Source organism: Pleurodeles waltl, chromosome 12 (genome assembly GCF_031143425.1).
Source record: "Pleurodeles waltl isolate 20211129_DDA chromosome 12, aPleWal1.hap1.20221129, whole genome shotgun sequence".
NCBI classification, from domain to species: domain Eukaryota; kingdom Metazoa; phylum Chordata; class Amphibia; order Caudata; family Salamandridae; genus Pleurodeles; species Pleurodeles waltl.
Window position 1 is genome coordinate 639,145,495 of NC_090451.1, and position 22,441 is coordinate 639,167,935.

Sequence of the window (22,441 nt, forward strand, 5' to 3'; positions counted from 1 at the left end):
CTTGGCAAGTGTACCCACTTGCAAGGCCTCAACCTTCCCTTTTACTACATGTAAGGCACCCCTAAGTTAGGCCCTAGGAAGCCCTATGGACAGGGTGCAATTCATGTTTAAGTTAGGGCATACTAGTGTGCTTTATATGTTCTAACAGTGAAATATTGCCAAATTCGGTTTTCACTGTGCAAGGCCTATCTCTCTCATAGGTTAACATAGGGGCTGCCTTTAAATATCCTTAAAGTGCAGATTCTCTTTGAGAGCAGATACAAATCTGGAGTTTAGGGTCTCAGAGCTCACAATTTAAAAATACATCTTTTAGTGAAGTTGGTTTTTAGATTGTTAGTTTGAAAATGCCACTTTTAGAAAGTAGGCATTTTCTTGCTTAATCCATTATGTGACTCTGCCTGTTTGTGGATTCCCCATCTGGGTCGGTTTGACAGTTGGGCTGTTCACACCTCTCCTCTAGACCGTGACACAAAGGGGACTGGGGTGTAGCCTGCATATCTTGATTAGCCAACTGTGCTAGAGGGGAGGGGAGGGGAGCAGTGGTCACTCACACCTGAAAGGACTGTGCCTGCCCTCACACAATGCCGTCTCTGACCCCCTGGTGAGTGTCTGGGGCCTGGCCTGGGCAAGGAAGGCTCTTGCAAACACTTGAGACTTTGCTTTGAAATTTGCCAACTTCAAAGGCAGAACTTGGTATAAGAAGAAGACCCAAAACCCCAGACTTTTAGAATCTTTCTGGAATCAAGAGGAACCTTTGCCCAGGAGAAGAGCTGAAGGAGGAGTACTGTCCCTTTGAGGTGTTGCTTTGCTGGACTGGCCTGCAGTTGCTGCTTCTGCCTGAAAAGAGTGCAAAGGGTGTGCTTTGCTGTGTGTCCTTGTAATATGCAATTTACTTTTAATTTACTTTCAATATTGTATTGTGCTGTGTTATTTCTTTGTATGTTTCACGAGCGTGGTTCCAATGGAACCCTTCTTCCATTGGTTGCTTCTCTTCGTTCTGTAGTGCGAGAGGCTCGGGCTTGAGTTGACCGTTATTACAAGACGGAGAGGCAGCTACATGCGTGGGTCCCTTTGGTATCAATAAACTCACCTGCACGTTACTTTAAATCGGATTTCTTTGTTATTTGGAGAACCTCCCTGCTACATATTTGGTACCAGGAGTGGGGTAAAGAAAGAGCTTCCTCATAGAAGGGACCCATCGGTGAGCTGCTTCTTGTTGGCGTCAGTTCTGGCGTTGTTCCGCTTCCCGACATCGGTGCTGCATCGGTGAGCTGCTCCTTGTTGGTGTCAGTTTTGGCGTTGTTCCGTTTCCTGGCATCGGTGAGCTGCTTCTTGTTGCTGTGCTCACTTCTGTTGTTCCGCTTCCTGGAAAGAATATATTTGAAGCTGAATGGCTGCATGTAAAGGTGTGAGTAGGAGGTGCATATATATGTATATATATATTTCTTTTTTTGCCTCTATTGGACTGGCCTTATAGGCTACGCTTCAGTTAGGCCGGTAGTTGCCTTGGAAACTGATTTCTATTCTTCGCGCTCTTCATGCGCTGCGCAGCTGAGGATTTTTTTATAAAAAAGGTTGCCTTGGTGACGGTTTCCGATTCTTCGAGTTCTACGTGGCAGCGCTTGTAAGGTTACCTTCGCAACGGATTCACACTTTTTCTTCCAATGACGTTACCTTGTTTATGCTTGTCCTGCTAGTGTCATTTGAAGAAGGCTTCTTCGTTTTTTGTGTACTTTCTACATCGCATTAAAATTCACCTGTACTTTGCTGTAAATTTCCTGCTTCATTCAAAGAAAAATATTTTGTGTATTTTCCCAAATTTGTTATGGCATCCAGTCATGATATTGTACAACCACCAGTTTTCTTACAGAAAGCAGGTAAACCTGACATTAAATGGGCTGAATGGATTCGCATTTTTGAAAACTATTTGGCAGCCATTGATGCTATGGAATTTTCCCCTAATAGGAAGAAAGCGTTATTATTTAATCATCTAGGAATTGCAGCTCAAAGGATATTCGACAACTTGCCAGCCATTTCATCTCCTGGTGGTGGTGACGTACTATGGAACTGCTATATTGAAGCGAAGGAACGTATGGCAAAGCATTATTCTGGGGACTCAGATGTATTACTTGAAAGATTTAATTTTGCTATGCGCAAACAAATGAGTGATGAGTCAATTGAGGAGTATATAGCAAACTTAAGAGTTTTAGCAGCTAAATGTGAATTTGGTTCAAATACTGATGTTTATATTCGGGATCAGTTTGTGTTTCATTGCTTTCACAAAAAGATTCAAGAAAGGCTTCTCTCATGTTGTAACCCAACTTTGGAAGAAGTTATGGTTTTAGCTAAAGGAATTGAAAGGTCCATAAATACTTCCAAAGTTTTAGCTAATCAGAACAGCACTGTTGATCTTATTAGTGAGAAAGAAGCTGTTTGTGCCATTCATAACAAACTGAGCAAACAGCCAAAGATCAAAGTGGCTAAATTTTCCAAACAGTGTTTCCGGTGTGGTTCAAAATTTCATATTGGTAATGACACTTCTTGTCCGGCACATGGTAAGAAATGTAATAATTGTCGGAAAGTGGGACATTTTCAAATAGTCTGTCAGTCACAACCCTCAAACAGAGGCTCTTATAGCAAAGTCAAAATCAACAGTGTTGACGTCGATGACGAAATCTCACAGACGTCTAACCAATTTTCGAATATGTTATTAACCATTGACGTTTCGGATGGTCAGGGCGGGAAAACTGAAAAAGTCATTAAAGGGGATGTGTGTGATGTACTGATTCGTTCTCAAACCATTCCTGTTCTAGCTGATTCAGTAGCCCCCACCACTATCTTAGCAGATCACACGTTTTTTAAGTTGTGGAAGGGTTCCATTGAATTACAATATCCTGATGTTGCTCCCAAAGCGTTTGGAGAACAAGACATTAACCTCTTGGGTTATTTTGTATCAGATCTTCAATATCTTGGCAGAACTATTGTAACAAAAATTTATGTAGCGGTCAAAGGACGTAATATTGTGGGTTGGAAGGATTTAGCACGTTTGGGAATAATACTGCGTCCTGGCCATGATGTTCCAGTGATTCTAGGTGAATTACCTAATTTATTTCTATCAGATTCGGTAGCCAGTGTGTGCATTTCTAAAGACACCACGCAAAGTATAATTGGTTTGTTTCCAGAAGTATTCCAAGACCAAATCGGGGGAGTGCAAGGATATGAGCATTGCATAAAACTCAAAAAGGGTGCAACTCCTGTTGTACATAAAGTAAGACCCATACCCTTGAGTGTAAGAGTGGATTTGAAGGCCTTATTACATAAACTTCAATCTCAGGGGATAATTGCTCCTGCAGATGCCTCAGAATGGGTATCACCCATTGTAATTACCAAGAAACAAAATGGCGAATTGAGGTTATGTGTGGACTTGAGGTCTGTTAACCAAAACATTATGATTGATAGTCATCCTCTTCCACGTATTCAAAAAATGATTCCGAGTCTGGGTAACTCCAAGGTGTTTTCTACCATAGATCTTCACTCGGCGTACCATCAAATTCCATTAAGCGAATCTTCTCAAGATGTAACCACTTTTGTAACTCCATTTGGGGTATTCAAGTAGCTACGTTTACTGTTTGGCCTTGCTTCAGCAGCAAGCGTTTTTCAAAAATTGATGGATGATTTATTTTCTGACTTACCTCAGGTGTTGGCTTTCCAAGATGACATTTTGATACACACAGTAACAGAGAAAGAACATTTAATAGTTTAAAAAAAGGTTTTGAGTATTCTAAAGGAGAAGGGTATGACAGTAAAACCTGGCAAGTGTAAATTGTTCGTAAACGAGGTGGAATATCTTGGTCATGTCATTTCTGGTGAGGGAATCAGACCTAAATTTAGCAATGTGAAAGCTGTTAGTAGGGCATGTCCACCTTCTGATAAAGATGCGTTAAAATCCTTTCTAGGACTCTGTGAATACTATGCTACATTTGTCCCGGGATATGCCATGGAAGTACAACCTCTTAGATCATTACTTAAAAAAGGAACTACATTTGAGTGGACAAAGGAATTAAACTCCACATTTGATAGAGTTAAAGATTTAGTTATCAAGGCTCCTGCGTTACAACCTTTTGACCCTGCAGGTATTCCTTTTGTCATGGTAGATGCCAGTTTAGTTGGTATTGCGGCTGTTTTTGGTCAGTGGGTGAATGGTGGTGAAAACACTGTTGCTTTTGCGTCTAGGATGTTATCAGAGGCAGAGAAACATTATAGCACTATCGAAAGGGAGGCCTTAGCTTGTGTATGGGCAGTTCAGAAGTTTAGAACTTATATTTGGGGCAACAGGTGTGAAGTATTCACTGATCACAAACCTTTGGTTCATTTGTTGAATGGAAATGGTCTAGGTAAGGCATCGGCACGTTTAGTTCGCATTCTATCCAAGTTGCAAGAATACAATCTGGTGCTGAAGTATGTGCAAGGAGGCATGAACGTTCGTGCTGATTGTTTGTCTCATTTGCCTTTACCCTATGAAGCCTCAGTTGAGATTGATGCTGAAAAGGAGTGTGTGGTAGCCCTGTTGGATGTTTTGGCTGTATTTAACAATCATGTCTCTGAGCAAGAATGGATGTCAGCTATGTCTTCTGACTGTACATTGTCTAAAGTAGTAGAATTTCTGAAAACCAAATGGCCTGCTGAGAGAAGTTTGTCAGGGGAGCTTGGAGCTTACTATCATGTGTCAAGTGAACTCACATGTGAGAATGGTATTTGCCTGAGGGTGATCTCATTGTTCCTCCTACCAACATCAGGGACAAGATTATTAAACTTGCCCACGAAGGTCACTTGGGTATTTCAGCTACATCCAGAACTTAAAATGTCATATTGGTGGCATAGCTTAGATAAGCAAATTGTTTCTTTTATCAACAGGTGTCCCGAGTGTATTGTTTCTGATAAACATTGGAGGACTGTCTCTAAGCCTTTATATCCTGTTCCTTTGCCAGAGAAACGTTGGGATAAAGTTGCATTGGATTTTTCGGGGCCATTTCATTTGTTACCAAGGCACATGAAATAACTTCTGGTGGCGGTGGATTATTTTTCAAAATGGGTTTATTATTCCTTTACTTCTGAAACTGATTCTGATGTAGTTATAAGTTTTTTGAGCAAATTATTTAGATCAGAAGGGCCTGTCAATACAATTGTTACTGATAATGGTTCACATTTTTTGTCAAAATTAATTTCAGATTTTTTGACTCTGCATGATATCAAACACCTCAGAGTGGCACTACACAACCCATCGGCGAATGGATAAGTAGAAAGGGTCAAACTAATTCTTAAAGAAGGAGTTCAGACTGCTTTAGCATCAAATGTTGATGTTGCGGAATTTTTGCAAGAGAAAATTTGGGCATATCTTTCTACTCCTCATTCAACTACAGGCTGTTCTCCATTCAAATTACTAAGGGGAAGGGATCCCAGAACCAAACTTGTACCAAGATGGATGTTTCATGTCTTGAATGATGTTGACAAAAAATCTCAGTTGTTGGTTAAAAACTCCATCAGATGTTCTGTGTTTGATAAACAACTTAAGCAGAAATGTCATTTTGATCACAGGTTTCCAACAAAAACAGTTGATTTAAAAGTCAATGATTGGGTCTTACTTAAAAAACCTTTTAGGGTAAGAAAAGGAGAATCTAAATTTCATTTTCCATCTAAAGTTCTCAAGGTTACCAGAGCTTCTGTATTATTAGATGGACGAGGTTGGTGGAGCAGAAGTTGTGTAATTCCTATTAATTTGGAGCAATTAAAGATTTCCAGGAGCATGTCTCATTTAAAACATGATGAGGGGTCAATGTTGTCGACGGATTTACAAGAATTTGCATGTGATGGGTCTTTGAAATCTAATAATTTGGATTCAAATCATTTGAATGATTCTGAAGTTCCGAATTTTAGTTCTGATCATCAATCTGTTGATAATGGTTCAAGTCCTGATAGTGACAAAAACATGAATGAGGCTCATTCTAAATGTGTTACTACTAGAAGTTTGAGACAAGTTAACTTACCTGTTAAATTTAGAGATTTTATTCTGTTTTAGTGTTTTATTGTTTTTTATTATAAAGGAGGGAGATGTTGTAATATGCAATTTACTTTTAATTTACTTTCAATATTGTGTTGTGCTGTGTTATTTCTTTGTATGTTTCACGCGCGTGGTTCCAATGGAACCCTTGTTCCATTGGTTGCTTCTCTTCGTTCTGTAGTGCGAGCGGCTCAGGCTTGAGTTGACCGTTATTACAGGACGGAGAGGCAGCTACGTGCGTGGGTCCCTTTGGTATCAATAAGCTCACCTGCACGTAACTTTAAATCAGATTTCTTTGTTATTTGGAGAACCTCCCTGCTACAGTCCTGCTTGAGAAAATTCTCCAAGGGCTTGGAGTAGAGCTTGGCTCCTGTTGGAAGTCTCAGGGACACCAAAGACAGTTTCCTCGACCTGCAGCACTGGGAACTGTGTGTTTTGTGTTGTTCAAGAGGAGAACCGACAGCGACGCCGCCAACGACGCCGCTGGCCTGCACCGTGACCTGCCGATGCCACACGGAGTCGCATTGCCCCGCTTCGCACTGCAAACCTAGTCTCACCGACGACGTCATCGGACGACTTCACCGAGCCGCTGCTCGCACCGTGACCTGTGGGCCCGCACTCTGGGATCGCCTGCTCACACCGCACACTGGGCATCCCCGACGATGGCGCTCCTGCTGACACCGGCGCCGCTGCCTGCACTATGGCCTGTGGACACCGCTCATGAGGTACACGAAGCACCGCCCCGTCCCGCACTGCAGCCCTGGTCCACCGCCGCCAGCACCATCGACTCCTGTGTTTTCACCAGGCATCCTGCTTGCACCGTGGGGGGTCACAAAGCACTACCCCGTCCCGCACCGATGGCTTAGGTCTACTGACTACAGCGCTTCAGCAGCAACGATGCCGCTACCTGCACCGTGACCTGTGGACATCGCACGTCGCACCGCCATGCTTCACACCGCAGTCCTGGTCTCGCCGCCGCCGCTGGATGCCGTCACCGAGTTGCTGCCTACACTGTGTCCTGTGGGCACCCCACGTCACATCGTCCCGCTTCGCACCGCAGCCCCGACGCCATCCACGCCGGCACACCTGACTTCATCAGCCTGGAGTTCGATCTGGAACGCGTGTGACCTCAAGGGCCGACGACTCCTGCACCGACTCCGGAACCGACACCTTGACGTCAATGACGCTGCTCACCATGAGGATCACAACACCCTGCAAATCCAAGGTACTGTTTGCGGGTCTTCCAGACACCGTAGCTGGTCCGCAACGCCGCGGCCGGCCTGAACTGTTGGTTTTGTTGATCACGACGCCGTGATAGCCCCAAGTGGAGCTATCCACTTCAAGGACTTTAGTTTTGAGTAAATCTTGCAGAATTCATATTTTTCTTACTGTATGTTGGATTTTTATTGTATTTGGTCTTGTTTTATATAGATAAATATTGGCTATTTTTCTAAAATTGGAGTGGTGTCCTTTTGTAGTGTTTTCACTTATTACTGTGTGTTACGTGCAAATGCTTTACACATTGATTCTGAGATAAGCCTGACTGCTTGTGCCAAGCTACCAAGGGGGTGAGCAAGGGTTATCTGAGCGGGTATCTCCATTATCCTGACTAAAGTGAGGGTCCCTACTTGGACAGGGTGCAAACCGACTGTCAGCTAGAGACCCCATTTCTAACATGGGTCACTAGAGTCAATAGCTGAAGTCCATTTGAAACATAACATATTAGAAGATTTGGCAATAAGTAGCATAGGAGCCACTTTCTTCTAGAAATAAAATAGTTCTCAAGAAAGATGCCTGCTGTCTGCATTACTTGGCTTGGCATCTCCGCTTTTCATCCTGGCAGCATGTCTTTGGTGCTGGTGAAGGCAGTTAGCACGGTCAGTCGTACAACTGTCTTTTCCAATTTTGTTGTAGAACCTATTCTCAGTCACTTACCTAACTAAATGGAGTGCGGCCCGGGTCAGGTCTAGTTTCATGTGCCCCACTGGGGCTGCTGCAGTTGGCGCAACCTGTGTTGGCAACAGCATTTGGATTCATGGGCCTGAGAGAGAAGCGTTGACTTGTGTTTGGTAAGAGGAACCTATCTCTGTACACTTTGGAAGCTAATCTTCCCTCTCCAGTCCAGAAGTGCCACCTCTGGCTGCCAGGCCTTTCATACTACTGCCCTCGTATGTACCCAGGACTAGATAGCCGATTTATTTGTGCCCAGGTCCCCAAACCACCCTCAACAGTGTTGGTAGCATTTCATTAGTGACTTCTAGTACCTGCCTACTTACTGTTCTTCATACATTTTCTGTGGTCTTCTGTTACCAAGTTGTCTGTGCCTCTCGGTGGTTTGTAGTAGGGGAAGCCAAGCCCTTGCCATTCCTCCCGTTTGATCATGCACCTGTTGCTCAGGATAGCCCTAGCACCCTTATTATTTTTTTGGTAAATCTGAGACTTGTCTGAGGCCTGGGAAATAACATTCAGAGAGTGCACTGCGTGAGAAAATGCCTCTGAAGGAGCTGTTTGTTGTCCACTTAGTCTGTAAAAGCTGATCCTTACCTTACAGACCGGCAGCCACCAATTAGTCTCTTATTGTGTCATTGACATTTTCTTCCACCCACTACAGCATAGAGCATTGGGTCATCCCACTTCAGTCACATGCTAACTTTAACGTGAGTGACTGCATTCTGCCCATGCACACACAAACTCGTTCTTTTAAGAGCCATGGATACCAGGATAATGTGTGTATTTTAAGCCCAAATTTATTTTTGCTTTATAGCCAATACCTGTCAGCTTACTCAGCAATAACATTTGCAAAAATTAGGGCAGAAAATCCCCCAAAAATCAAAACATTGACAAATCCAAAACACTGGCAGCCAAGTCCAGACCTCTGAGCTTTGTCAATAATTTCATAATTAAGTTGACAGTTTTTTCACATTGTTCAATGAATTGTCAGGGTCCGAGATCCTACATTTTGAAACCGTGTAAGGAAATGCCATTACTCTGTTTTCATACATAAGCCATTTGCAGTCCATAAGCTACCCTAGCCTCTTAAACTTGAGTTCAGGAAAACGTCCTAAGAGGTGCCATTTCTTTTACTAACATCATATAAGGCGTTTGGAATGGGCTTAGATAGAGTGCTTAGTTTTGGGCTTTTTATAATACAAGAATGTGTGTCTCCATTTACAAACATGCCACAACTGGGAATGGACTACCCCCTTTTCTCTCTTTACTCAATGTTTTTTGGTGTTTTGACATTGCTTCCTTGTGTGGCTAAAAAGTAAAATAATTAGGAAAACTGCAAGGTTTCAGGCGAATATACCATCGGATGTATTCAATATACCGAGTGAGTTTTTTCTCCTTATGTATTAAAGTTGTGACTTTCATTGTATATATCAGTGAAGATTGACCTTGAATTAACGATATGTAATTTACAGATTATTGTCATAATTGTGTTTGCTCAATTTGTGAAATGTCACTGATCCTGGCACACTGCAGAATTATGGCTATATTCTATTCATGATGGTTGATTTTCTTATGTATTGGGTGTACTCGTAGATTCCAACTTTCCTAACCCACCCACAACATGGCACATCCGTGAGACCTGAGTGAAATAAGCTAGAGCTTTCTAAATAATCCATAGTGGCCCACCTAGACCTCCCTTCGGCTGAAGCCTAACTCCGTGGTAATACCTGCAATTGTATCAATGTTGATGTCTCCCTTCCTCATGTTTACTTGTAACTTGTTCAATGTTTAGATCGGTTCCAAGCACCAGGGACCATACCTTTGACTCCTTCCATGTTTGTCTTTAAAGCCAGTCCACTTTAATGGCCACTCCTGTGATTAATTGTATGTTCAAGTGAATTGTAGTGCCTCACAGATAGCCCGGCTAAAAACCCCAGTTTATTCTGTTCCAGGTACTCCCCCATAAAGACCCATACCTGTGATGAGTTCTGTGTTTCGATCGGTTAAAGCCTGTTACACATAGTTCCTCCCACATCAGCGCCTAGCTCATTCATGTGACTGGCCTACATTTCATTTATTACTACTCCTAAATCAAACTATTACATGTATGACTGTGCTATGTTCTGATCTGCTTCATCTAATCAAAATCAGTTTTCAGGATCAGTTAGTACAGCCCCTCCACCATGCCAAATGTCGAATCTGTCATTGGTACTGTATTTTGAATTGTCACAGTTCTAGCTGTCTTAATTAGTCCTTCCTGCAATTGTTAAACCCTCCAGTCAAGGTTTTTTGCTGCAATGAGTCGTAGCTCTGATTGGATTTACATTGAGATTGAAGTAGTTTGTTCTGTAATAGTATGTGTTGAAGTGCCTTATTCATCAAGGCTGATTAATAAGATTATAGCTCCCCCTACATCAAGTCAAATAAATAATTCGTTCTTTATTTAGATGTTGTTGCCTCTCTCATATCAACAGTTATGTAAGGGTTTTTTATTTTTTTTGCCGAAGGCCAGGAAGCAGCTTTCTGTACGAAGATTGGATGTTAAATTATTCCAAAGTTCGGAACCCAGACAGGAGACAGCACAACCTCTTACTATGGACTTACTGATCCTGGGTACTGGAAAGAGCTTCAAAGAAGATGAGTTCAGGGAACTGGGCGGTACACAGGTCTTGAGTCTGTGTTGAATGTAAGAATCTGTACCTAGAAGGCTGGATGGTAAAGTAACAACGTTTTGAAAAGATGCGCCTTTCAACAGAGAGCCAGTGAAGCTCTGACAGAAGATGTGGAGCAAGGGAGGCTGCAAAGTTTTCTAAAATTTGAAGTTGTTTGATGAAGTGTAGATAGAGACCTAGATTTCCCATAGTCTGGGCACAAAAGAATAAAGGCCTGGACCATGGTCAAAAGCAAAGAAATGCAAATGTTTTGCAGCCGGCCTGAATGTAATAACTGCTACAAGAAGTTTTTTTGTTAAAATATGAATAAATGGAGCCTTAGCAGAATCGAAGAACACACCGAGATTTTTAGCAGAATCTCAAGTTATGCTGGGGGGGCCTAGATCATAATGCACACTGGTAAAGAAGAACATGGATAAAGTGACACCCACAACGAGAACCTTTGAGTTTCAGTTTACTTTTCCTATTAAGGCAGCTTCTACTCACAGGTGTGTGTGTGGATGTTCGGTGTGGCAAGTGAATGCAAATTAACACTTACTGCACCCCACTTTTTTAGGAACGAGCCTACGAGTACATGCGCTTGCACGTGCGTCTTGCTTGCGAGACTCTGTTGTGAATGGTAAAGGACTTAGAGTCCGCCTGTCGCTTACCATTTTTTGGCCTGCGTGGCACTCTTCTTGAGAGCATCGTAATTTGTCAAGGCAGGCCTAGCATCATTTTAGTTCCTCTGTGTGGAGCAGGGACCGAGCACTGATTGTTTCAACGTAATCAGTGCCAGTCCTTTGCCCCCGACGTGCTTGAGGTACTATATATATATATTTTTTTAACCTTCTAGTGCCCTGCAAACAGAAGACTTGTGACCGGCAAAAACCTGCCCTGCAGGAGAAACAAAATTGCAAAGTTATATTTTTTATAGCTATCTTTCTTTTATTTTGCCAAGTCGTCTTTTCTCACTTTGCACTCATGTTTTCTTTTGCTTTTGCTCGTGGGTGCTGATATCAAAAGATAATGGTTATCTTGTTCTAAATATTGCAAGGCAACATTTCTTCTTTATTATGTGTAATTTCTGAAATGATTCTTTAACACATAATCGTATAAACCACAATCCACCCCACTCCAATCCACCTCAATCCACCCGACTCACCCCACACCAATACACCCCAGTCCTATCCAAACCACTCACTGTAATCCACTTCAATCCATCTCACTCCAATCCCCCACCCAAATCTAATGTGCCCCCTCCAGTTCACCCCACCTCATCCAAAACAATCTGCAGAGCTTCAAAACAATCTGCCCCCTCCAATCCAAATCAATTTGCCCCACTCCAATCCAAAAAATATGCCCCACCCCCATCTACCCCACTTCAATCCAAAACAATCTGCTTCACTCCAATCTGCCCCAATCCAAAGCAAGTCTGCCCCACTGCAGTCTACTGCACTCCAATCCAAACCAGTCTGCTCCACTCCAGTCTGCACCACTGCAATCCAAAACAATCTACCCCACTTTAATCCAAAACAATCTGCCTACTCCAATCCACCCCACCCCAACCTAAAACAATCTGTCCCACTCCAATCTGCCCCACTTTAATCCAAAACAGTATGCCACACTCCAGTCCAGTTCACCTCACCCCAATCCAACCCTCTCATTTTAATTCACCCTACTCCAGTCCAACCCATTTCCATCCAATCCCCCCCACTGCATCCCAATTCACCCCACTCCAATCCACCACAATCCACCCCAATCCACCCCACTCAAGTCCAATCCACCGTAATACAATCTGCCCCACTCCGATCCAAAACAATCTGCCCCACTCCAATCCAAAACAATTTGCCCCTTTCAAATCCAAAACAATCTGTCCTACTCCAATCTGCCCCACTCCAGTCCAAAACACGTTGCCCCAGTCGAATCCATTTCAGTCCCCCAATCCAATCTCCCCTACTTTAATCCAAAACATTTTGCCCCACTACAATCCCAAACAGCCCACCCCAATCCAAAACAATCTGCCCCACTCCAATTCACTCCACTCCAGTCCACCACAATCCACCCCCTTATAACCGAGTCCACCCTACACAATTCCAGTCCACCCCAATCCAGCCCAGTCCAATCTACTCCACTTCTAATCCAATACACCTCACCCCAATCCAGTCCAATTCACCCCAAACCTCTCGAGTCCAATTCACCCCATTCCAGTCTGATCCACCCCACTCCGATCCACCCAACTCTAATCCAACCCACCCTCCTCCAATCCAACCTACCCAATTCCAGTTCAGCCAAGCCCAATCCGCCCACTCCACTCTAGTCCACTGCTACCCACTTCACCTCACTCCAATCCAATCCACCCACATCACTCCAGTCAACTCCACTCCAATACAATTCACTTTAATCCACCCCACTCCAGTCCACATTAATCCACCCTAATCCAGTCCAATCTACCCCACTCCAATCCAGTCCACCCCTCTCCAATTAATCCACTCTAATCCAGTCTACCCAACACCAATTCAGTCCACCCCACTTAAATTTTTTTTTGCAGTTTTATATAGCGCAGACATGACCAGAAGGTATTGAAGCGCTTTAAACGAGCACCAGTTAAATTACACAAGGACATAATTTAGTGATTTGCCCCGAATCACAGGATGTTGAGCAGACTTCGTGACTTGAACCTGGTTCCCTAGCCCCAAAGTCAGCAGCACTGGCCATTATGCCACATCCTCTTCCCAATGAACCTCAATTCAGTCCAGTCCAGTCAACCCCACCGCATTCCAATCCAACCCTCTCCAGTCTACCTAACTCCAGTCCAGTTCAATCCACCACACTCCAGCACCCCCCAATCTTGTCCACTCACCTCATCTACCCCACTCAATCCACCCCACCCCATCCAATCTAAGCCACCTCACTCCAGTTCGATCCACTCCAAGCCAATCCATCCACGTCAATCCAGTCCATCCCACCCCACCCCACCCCACTCCACCCCAGTCCAGTCCACCCAATCCTACCCCAGTCCAATCCAATTAACTCCACTCCACCCCACTTCAATCAACTACATTCTACTCCACTCTACCCCAGTTCAGTCCACCATACTGCAATCCATTCAGCCTAGCCCACTCCAGTCCATTCCACCCTACTCCAATCCATCCCACTCCAATTCACCCACCCCATCCCAGTTCAGTCCACCCCACTCAAATCCATCCACCCCACCTCAGTGTAATCCACCCAGCTCCAATCCAATCCAACACACCCCACTCCAATCAACCCCAGTGCAACCCACTACACGCCAATCCAAACCACTACACTCTACTCCAATGACTCAATTCACCACACTATCCGAATCCACTCCACACCACTCCATCCCAGTTCAGTCCATCCAGTCCACCCCACTAGAGTCCACCCAGCTCACCCCACTCCACCCCACCCCACCTCAGTACAATCCACCCCGCTCCTATCCACCCAACGCAATTCCAACACACCCCAATCGATTCCACCGCACTCCACTCAATCCATCCCACTGCAGCCCACCACACCCCAATCTAATCCACTCCATTTCAGTCCACCCCACACCAGTTCACTCCACCCCACCCCAATCCCTGCAATCCACCACACTCTTTCCCAATCCAATCCACCACACACAACCCCATTCCAGTTCATTCAAACCCATTCCAATACAGTCCATCCAGCCCACCCCACTCAAGTCCATCCTACTCCAATGCAGTCCACCCCATTCCAATCCATCCACCACCCCCACTCTAATCCACCCTACTCCAGTCTAATCCACCCCACTCCAATCCCCCCTCCAATCTGATCCACCCCAGTCCATTCCACCCACTGCAATCCAGTGAACCCAATCCACTGAACTCCAGTCCAATCTAATCCACCCACCCCACTCCAATCCACCCCAACCAGTCCACCCCACTCTAGCCCATTCACTCCAATCCAAACACCCACCCCAATCCAATCTAATCCACCCCACTGTAATCCACCCCAATCCAACCAACCTCACCCATTTTAATCCACCCCACTCCAATCCAATACACCCCACTGCAGCCCACCACACCCGTCTAATCCACCCCACCACAACCCATTTCAGTTCACTTCACCCCACTCCAATCCACTCCACCTCACTCCAGTCCACCCCAATCACTCCAGTCCGACACTCTTTTCCAATCCACCCCATGCAACACCATCCCTGTTCAGTCACACCCCACTCAATTCCAATCCATCCCGCTGTAGCCCACCACACCGCAATCTAATCCACACCATTTCAGTCCACTCCACCCCAAACCCTGCAATCCACTACCTTCTTTCCTTTCCCAATCCAGTCAACCCCACGCAACCCCATCCAGTTCAATCCAGCGCACCCCACTCCAGTTCACCCTACTCCAATCCAGTCCACCCCATTCCAGTCCATCCACCACACCCCACTTCAAGCCACCCTACTCCTATCCAATTCACCCTACTGCAATCACCCCTCCAATCTAATCCACTTCCGTGTAGACCAGTCTGCCAACTGCAGTCCACTGAACCCAATCCACCCCTCTCTGGTCCAATCTAATCCAATCCACTCCACTCCAGTCCACCCCACCCCAATCCACCCCACCCTATCCCTATTGCTCCAATCCAAATCACCCACCCAATCCAATCTAATCCACCCACTTGAATCCACTTCAATCCAGTCCACCCAAAACCTGTCCACTCAACTCCACTCAATCCACCCCACTCTTTCCCAATCCAGTCCACCCATTGTACTCCAATCTAATCCTCCCCACTGTACTCAAATCCAATCCACCCCACTACCTCAATCCACCCCATCCCACTCTACCCTGTTCCATCCCACTCCACTATACGACACTCTCTGCCACTGAACCACTGAATTCTACTCCCCTCTACTCAACGATGCTCCCCCTTCTCCACTCTACGACGGCACTCCACGCCACTAACTTTTAGCCATGCTGAACAGCAAACATATAGGTGTACAACATGGTAAAACACATTGCCACGGCCAATAGCTCTTGTATAGGAAAGACATATTGGCTTTGCCAATGCTTGTTATCTTTGTCCCTTGATGTACTGGCATAAAACTGCCAATAGAAAATGAATTCTTCCAAGTTCCTGCTAAATGTTGTGCTGATTGATCACACAGTGCCTGACTTACCGGCATATGAACTCTTAATGTCCACCTGAAGGATTTACATGAATTTGAAAATGCCTGGAGTTATGTCAGCATACCCAGCGTCTGCCAAATTTTACGCATATTCATCAGTTTGTGCAAAATTTATAAGCAAATAAACAAACTACTTTTCACCTGACAAGTTATACAAAAGTGTTGACCCTTTCAGCCCTCTAAACGTTTTCAAATGCTAGTCTGTTCGAAACTACTGAACAGAGCACGGAAAGTACACTTCCTGAGTAAAGCTCTACTTTTACACCAAGTTTGGTGGATAGCTGGAAACAAGATTTCCTATGAGAGCCAAAATGGAAAAAACATCTATTTTGCCCCCCTCACCCTTTTAAAACCTTTTTTTTCATCTGCATGCAAGCACACACAAATTGGCTTGTTTAACTTAAGGTGGATCCGAAGTGAATACCAGATTTGTTGCAGATCTGTTCATGGTAGCCAAAGATACAAGTAACTCAAAATCACTAATACCTTTTCGATAGAAAGTGTGGCTGAACAATAAATACCCAGTGGGGGTCTACCACTGTGTAATAAATATATAGATGTAAAGATATAATGCAGAGTTTGTGTATTTTTGACATGATCTATGTTTTGTCGTTTTAGAGCTCCAATAATACCTTTTTATTTTATTGTATCATGGTTGGGTTGCTTTTCTTGCAGTGGAAGTGTTTTTTTGTAGACTTCCCCAAACTTGTTTGCTTACAAAAAGACCATTCGTCGGAGTTCTTGACATTAATGGAAAATGAGTGTGTTTTGATTCAGGCACCTTAATGCTCAACATGTAAATGGACACTATGTTATATTTGTGTTCTATAGATGTTCCTCTACCATTTTTGTTGTGGGGCAGTTTACCACTTCACAGACGCCTACAAGAGCCTGTCTTCGATCATTCCTTTTAGAAATATCATTATTGATCCTGTTAATAAATTCTGGTCTTAATTACATTGTGAACAGTCACCTTCACTTAATCTATGTTTGAGAATACTTGCTCCCCAGTTATTTTGATTACGAACGATCATCTTATTCTGCATTTGTAGATGTAACTGACTTTCTGTTTGTAATCTCCATGTCTAACATATATCGTTTTCTTGATATTTTTCAGGATGGACCGAATGACCGAGGATGCGCTGCGCCTGAATTTGCTTAAGAGGACCTTGGATCAGGCTGATGATCGAGATGACGTCCTGGCCAAACGGTTAAAGATGGAAGGACATGAGGCCATGGAGCGCCTCAAAATGCTTGCGCTGCTGAAGAGGAAAGACCTGGCCACCATTGAGGTGCAGCATGAACTCCCCGTCAAAACCCATGAGGAAAAACTGAATGGCAGTCTCAGGCCTCACACAGACTGTAGGACTGCAGGCCGGCCATTGGGAAAGGAAAACATCAATGATGAGCCTGTGGATATGAGTGCGAGGAGGAGGTAGAGACTGCCCATCAGCAACCTTTTCTTATCGCACACTCTCCTTTCTGTTTAATACTCTGTAATAATCATTGGAAACTGGAACAGAACCATGACGGCCTTCTTAGCAGGGGGTTTTGGTCATCATAGCATGCAGTGTCTTTGGGGGTGACACTTTAAACCGTCTCTTTTGTTTAATGATTTAGGTCTGTAGCAAAAAGACATATATATATAACGTGAAGCGAAGATAGGCTCAGCTGTGACTCAGTTTGTCACATATGAGATTGTTTTGACTGCGACTTATATTGAGACAGCTGTTGAAGATGCTTTATGGGAAAATAATATCACTGTCCCCACATAGAAATATAATTCTCACTGCCATAGGGTGGCAGGGCGGGCATACAGATTAGGGCTAAGATTGAACCTTGTTTTCTCAATGATTGAGTAGAAAAGGATTACTAGATCCAAGAGTTGGAAATGGAGTCCTTGTTTTGCCCACTGTGGTTGGGGAATGGGGTGAGCCTGTATACCAGAATTAATCTATTGCCCAAGTTTCATCCTGTTATCACAGAGTCCTGTGCGTGTTTCTAAGATTCAGATATTGGAGATGTCTAGTTTGTTCCTAAATAAAATGTGAATAGAAACTTCACCTCTCAGTAAACAAGCAAGCACAAGATAAACAGGGACTAATGCATACAGCCTATACAGGTGTGAAAACCCTGTTGAGGCTTCCTGCATATTTTATACGATGCAAAAGTCTGCATGCTTTATTTGAAGTCCAGTTTCATTTGGTGTTTCTTCTCGAAGGGGTTAATTGATCGCTAAACAAACCTTGTTTTGAGCCGTCTTCCTAGGAGCTTCCTTCTGCAGAGCAAAATGCCAGCCAGTGTGTTGGACTAATAGTGCAAATACAGTAAACGTCCAATATGTATTTCAAACCACTCATCCCCTACAGACCCCCACCTCTCCCGTAGAAGGCATGCAATGCAGGGAAAAGAAAACCAAAACAATATAAAATAAAATGTATAGTCTTTGAATGCTGTAGGTGACACATTGTTACAGGGTGTCCATTTTAGGTCAATATACATGTGGAGATGAGTTCTGGTTTGAACTGGTGGATAGATTTCCGTTTTTTGCCTTACGCATTTTATGACTTATACTGTTGTTTAGACGTGTATTTGGGGAACATAGCAGTGGTTACGGTAGAATGTAACTACAACCTTAGTTTTTATCCATAGGGCATTATGTTTGTTGTTGAAATAGTCCAGTGTGGAAGAAAAGTCTGTTTATAGTGGTGAACATTTGTATATATGTTTATAATTTTGGAATGTATTTTTGTAACTAAGGCTGCCTCCTCCTTTCTGAAGATCGCTTGCTTTAATTGCCCAATTATAGTGCATTGTATTTGAAAGTTACTTGAAATAAGAACTCCCAAATAAATGCTTTATATGTAAACAGGAGCCAATTAACAGAGTAGACTTTAAATGGCGAGAAGGCAGCATGAAAGCACAGCCGCATACAGTGGGTACCTGATCTGAGATATAAAATATTATTTGATAAAACTTCTAGTTGCAGATTCCTTACCTTAGAATTTCCCCCAGGCGTCAGTGTGAATCCAGAGATTTTTCTTTGAGCAGTAACCCTGTGTGCCGTCAGGTGGCATCGGTCGACTCAACGTCCGTTGTTTGTGTCGTAGTTGCCTGAAATGTTGTTGTGGGGCGTATAAAGGCGCCACCCAGGTGCGCTGACGTCAGTTCTTTTCTTTCCGTGCCAGTCTATGCGCAGATCCGAAGAGAGCTACCCCTACAGTAACTTTTCGACCTAACGTTTGTCGAAGTTTTTGACTTCTTGGTGCACCAAGGATGTCATCGTAAAAGACTGGCTTCAAGCCCTGCGACTCCTGACACTGGATGATGTCTGTGACGGATTTGCACCTCATGTGACTGTGTTGTTTGGAGTGCAACCACAACCTGAAGTTGTGCTCAGAGTACCGGGCGACAAACCCGAAGCCTTTGGTCCCTAAAGCTACTCGGTGCACGGCGCTTGGCTCCACATCACTACCGGTCGAGCGAAAGGTCCCAAGACCTCTTGGCTTAGCCATCATCGTACGTTGTTGTCTCATTCAAAATCTTCGGGACACTCGAGTAAGCATAAGAAGAAGTTGAAGAAGCACAAGTGTTCTTCGACTACACCCCGTTGGTCAGATGACGCAACGCGGGAGGAGTGTCGATGCGCCTCATCTTAGGGCAGCCCACCACTGTCTGAGTGCCTTCGAGCCCTGTGTGGTCGGCAGGCAACCCCTCGGGTTCTGCCCGGCGGCTTCAGTGGGCATCCAGGGATCAGCTTCTGGATCTGAACCGGCATTGGTCATACCATCACAAACTTCCCAGTTGACGGTTCCAACGTTGACGCTCCTGACACCACCCATGCCTGTGGTTAGCATCAATCCCATATTTATTGCCAACTCCGACACTGAGCCACACCGGCATCGCTTGACTTCGGCGGAGACCTTGCTTCCTAGGTCAGATACTGACCCTTATTCTTATGAGTGCGAGTTTAGTGACTGGACTATTTAGAAAACCAGTTTGAAGACTATGGACTGGGCTCCGTAACTGGGTAATACCAGTGCTCTGGACACCTTCCCTGACGCTGGCATGTTTTCTCCCCCCACCGTGGTTACGGAGGAGTGGGTGTCTTATTCCATGGTGGTGCGGAGGGCAGCAGAGGTCTTGGGCCTTGAGCTGCCTTCGGTGGCTGTCAGGACTAACCTCTTGACTGAAGTGCTTCAGCCTGAGCTCCTTTTGTCCTTCGATGAAGCCCTCACTGATGTCCTGCTGGGGACCTGGTCCAAACCCAGCACATGGGGCTCCTGTGAACAGGACAATAGGCCGCCGCATGGGCCTGTGCCTAACATTCCAGTGTTCCTGATCCAACACCCTATCCCTGAGAGCTTGGTTATCCAAGCCTCAACATCCCATGGCGTGCTCCCTTCTGCACCCCCAAATAGGGAATCCAAGAAAACCAAAACAATATAAAATAAAATGTATAGTCTTTGAATGCTGTAGGTGACACATTGTTACAGGGTGTCCATTTTAGGTCAATATACATGTGGAGATGAGTTCTGGTTTGAACTGGTGGATAGATTTCCGTTTTTTGCCTTACGCATTTTATGACTTATACTGTTGTTTAGACGTGTATTTGGGGAACATAGCAGTGGTTACGGTAGAATGTAACTACAACCTTAGTTTTTATCCATAGGGCATTATGTTTGTTGTTGAAATAGTCCAGTGTGGAAGAAAAGTCTGTTTATAGTGGTGAACATTTGTATATATGTTTATAATTTTGGAATGTATTTTTGTAACTAAGGCTGCCTCCTCCTTTCTGAAGATCGCTTGCTTTAATTGCCCAATTATAGTGCATTGTATTTGAAAGTTACTTGAAATAAGAACTCCCAAATAAATGCTTTATATGTAAACAGGAGCCAATTAACAGAGTAGACTTTAAATGGCGAGAAGGCAGCATGAAAGCACAGCCGCATACAGTGGGTACCTGATCTGAGATATAAAATATTATTTGATAAAACTTCTAGTTGCAGATTCCTTACCTTAGAATTTCCCCCAGGCGTCAGTGTGAATCCAGAGATTTTTCTTTGAGCAGTAACCCTGTGTGCCGTCAGGTGGCATCGGTCGACTCAACGTCCGTTGTTTGTGTCGTAGTTGCCTGAAATGTTGTTGTGGGGCGTATAAAGGCGCCACCCAGGTGCGCTGACGTCAGTTCTTTTCTTTCCGTGCCAGTCTATGCGCAGATCCGAAGAGAGCTACCCCTACAGTAACTTTTCGACCTAAAGTTTGTCGAAGTTTTTGACTTCTTGGTGCACCAAGGATGTCATCGTAAAAGACTGGATCATTTTGGGAAGAAGCTGCTTTCTTCCTCCTGCCAGGCAGTGCTGTCTTGTACCCATACTTTATCAGGGATGTGGAATTCCTATCGCCTGACGCCCCGGGACATCTTGTTTGGGGTCAAGGGCAACAAGTTTTTATGTATACTTTGTCCTTGGGACAAGTAGGCCCAACCCCCTGCAGCACAAACCCTTTGGCTGCCTGTTTACAGACACTCTCTGCAGTTGAGGTAATGTGTTTCCAAAAGATAATGCTGTTCGAACTTGTATTTATGGTTCCTTATTTGAAAGCCTTCATTATTAGGGTGAGTGCCGTAAATAAATGTTTTAAGGTCACACTTCACTACTGACGTTGGTTCCAGTACAAAAAAAATAAAAACGTGTACACACATGTTTGAAAAGTTTAGGCTAAGAGGCTAAGTTTAATGCTCCCAGAATGCTCTCTGATTATATGCAAATGAGGTGTCATTTAGTAAAATGTGTTGATGCATGCTAGTATTTCCCAAAAATATTTCTAATGGAAAATCAGTGTAACCATTTTCAACACGATTATGGGAAGCATGAAAATAAACAAACACTGGCAAAGCCAACTGATCTGACATATTTTTATAAGTCTTTTAGTTTCATCAATGCGTGTCTTGTTTTGAGATGGCTTTTGTAACACTTTATTGTTGTGGGAGCTACCAGGCCCTCAACATTGTAACAAACACTGGCAAAACCCCCCCAAAAAGTTTTTGAACTCTAAAAGCACACGTTGCCACCAGCGGCATAACAAAGGCCCCGCAGCCACCCTCCAGGGGGGCCCTTCAGCACAGCACCTGCCCTGAGTGAGTCTGGAGAGGGGGCTCCTCCATGTTCTTTGCAAAGGGACACCCTCCAGTTTCGTTACGTCACTGATTGCCACTGTAGTTCCTGACACTGAACAAAACTACTTTGTGTGGCAATATGCTCCTTGTGGAAGAGCAGAATGCGATCACTCACAGTAAAGCCAGCCGAAAGAGAGAGAAATAGAAGTTTAATAAAAACAAAATGTCTTTAACACCAGACCTAATTAGGGACCAAGACCCACATGTAGATTGCTTTTTGCATGTCGCAAACAGCGACTTTCGCTGTTTGCGACTTGCAAAAAGCACATTGCGATGCACAAACTCAGTTTTGCGATTCAGTAACCTGGTTACCGAATCACAAAACGGGTTTGCGACTCGCAATTAGTAAGGGGTGTTCCCTTCCTAATTGCGACTCGCAGTGCAATGTAGGATTGTTTTGTGACCGCGAACGCGGGCGCAAACCAATC

At 44.2% G+C, this 22,441-nt stretch overlaps 1 protein-coding gene across 8 annotated transcripts in view; it reads left to right on the forward strand.

The window, feature by feature from the left end:
- Positions 1-22,441, forward strand: part of GATAD2B (GATA zinc finger domain containing 2B) — a 269,461-nt gene that overhangs the window by 109,076 nt on the left and 137,944 nt on the right. For 7 of the 8 annotated variants that reach the window (XM_069218181.1, XM_069218183.1, XM_069218175.1 and 4 more), the window contains exon 2: positions 16,953-17,270. In XM_069218181.1, the coding sequence (XP_069074282.1) occupies positions 16,954-17,270 (317 nt within the window). In that variant the 5' untranslated portion in view covers position 16,953. Of the gene's footprint in view, positions 1-10,624; positions 10,695-16,952; positions 17,271-22,441 lie in introns of those variants that run through there. The other variant, XM_069218179.1, reaches the window with a different exon arrangement.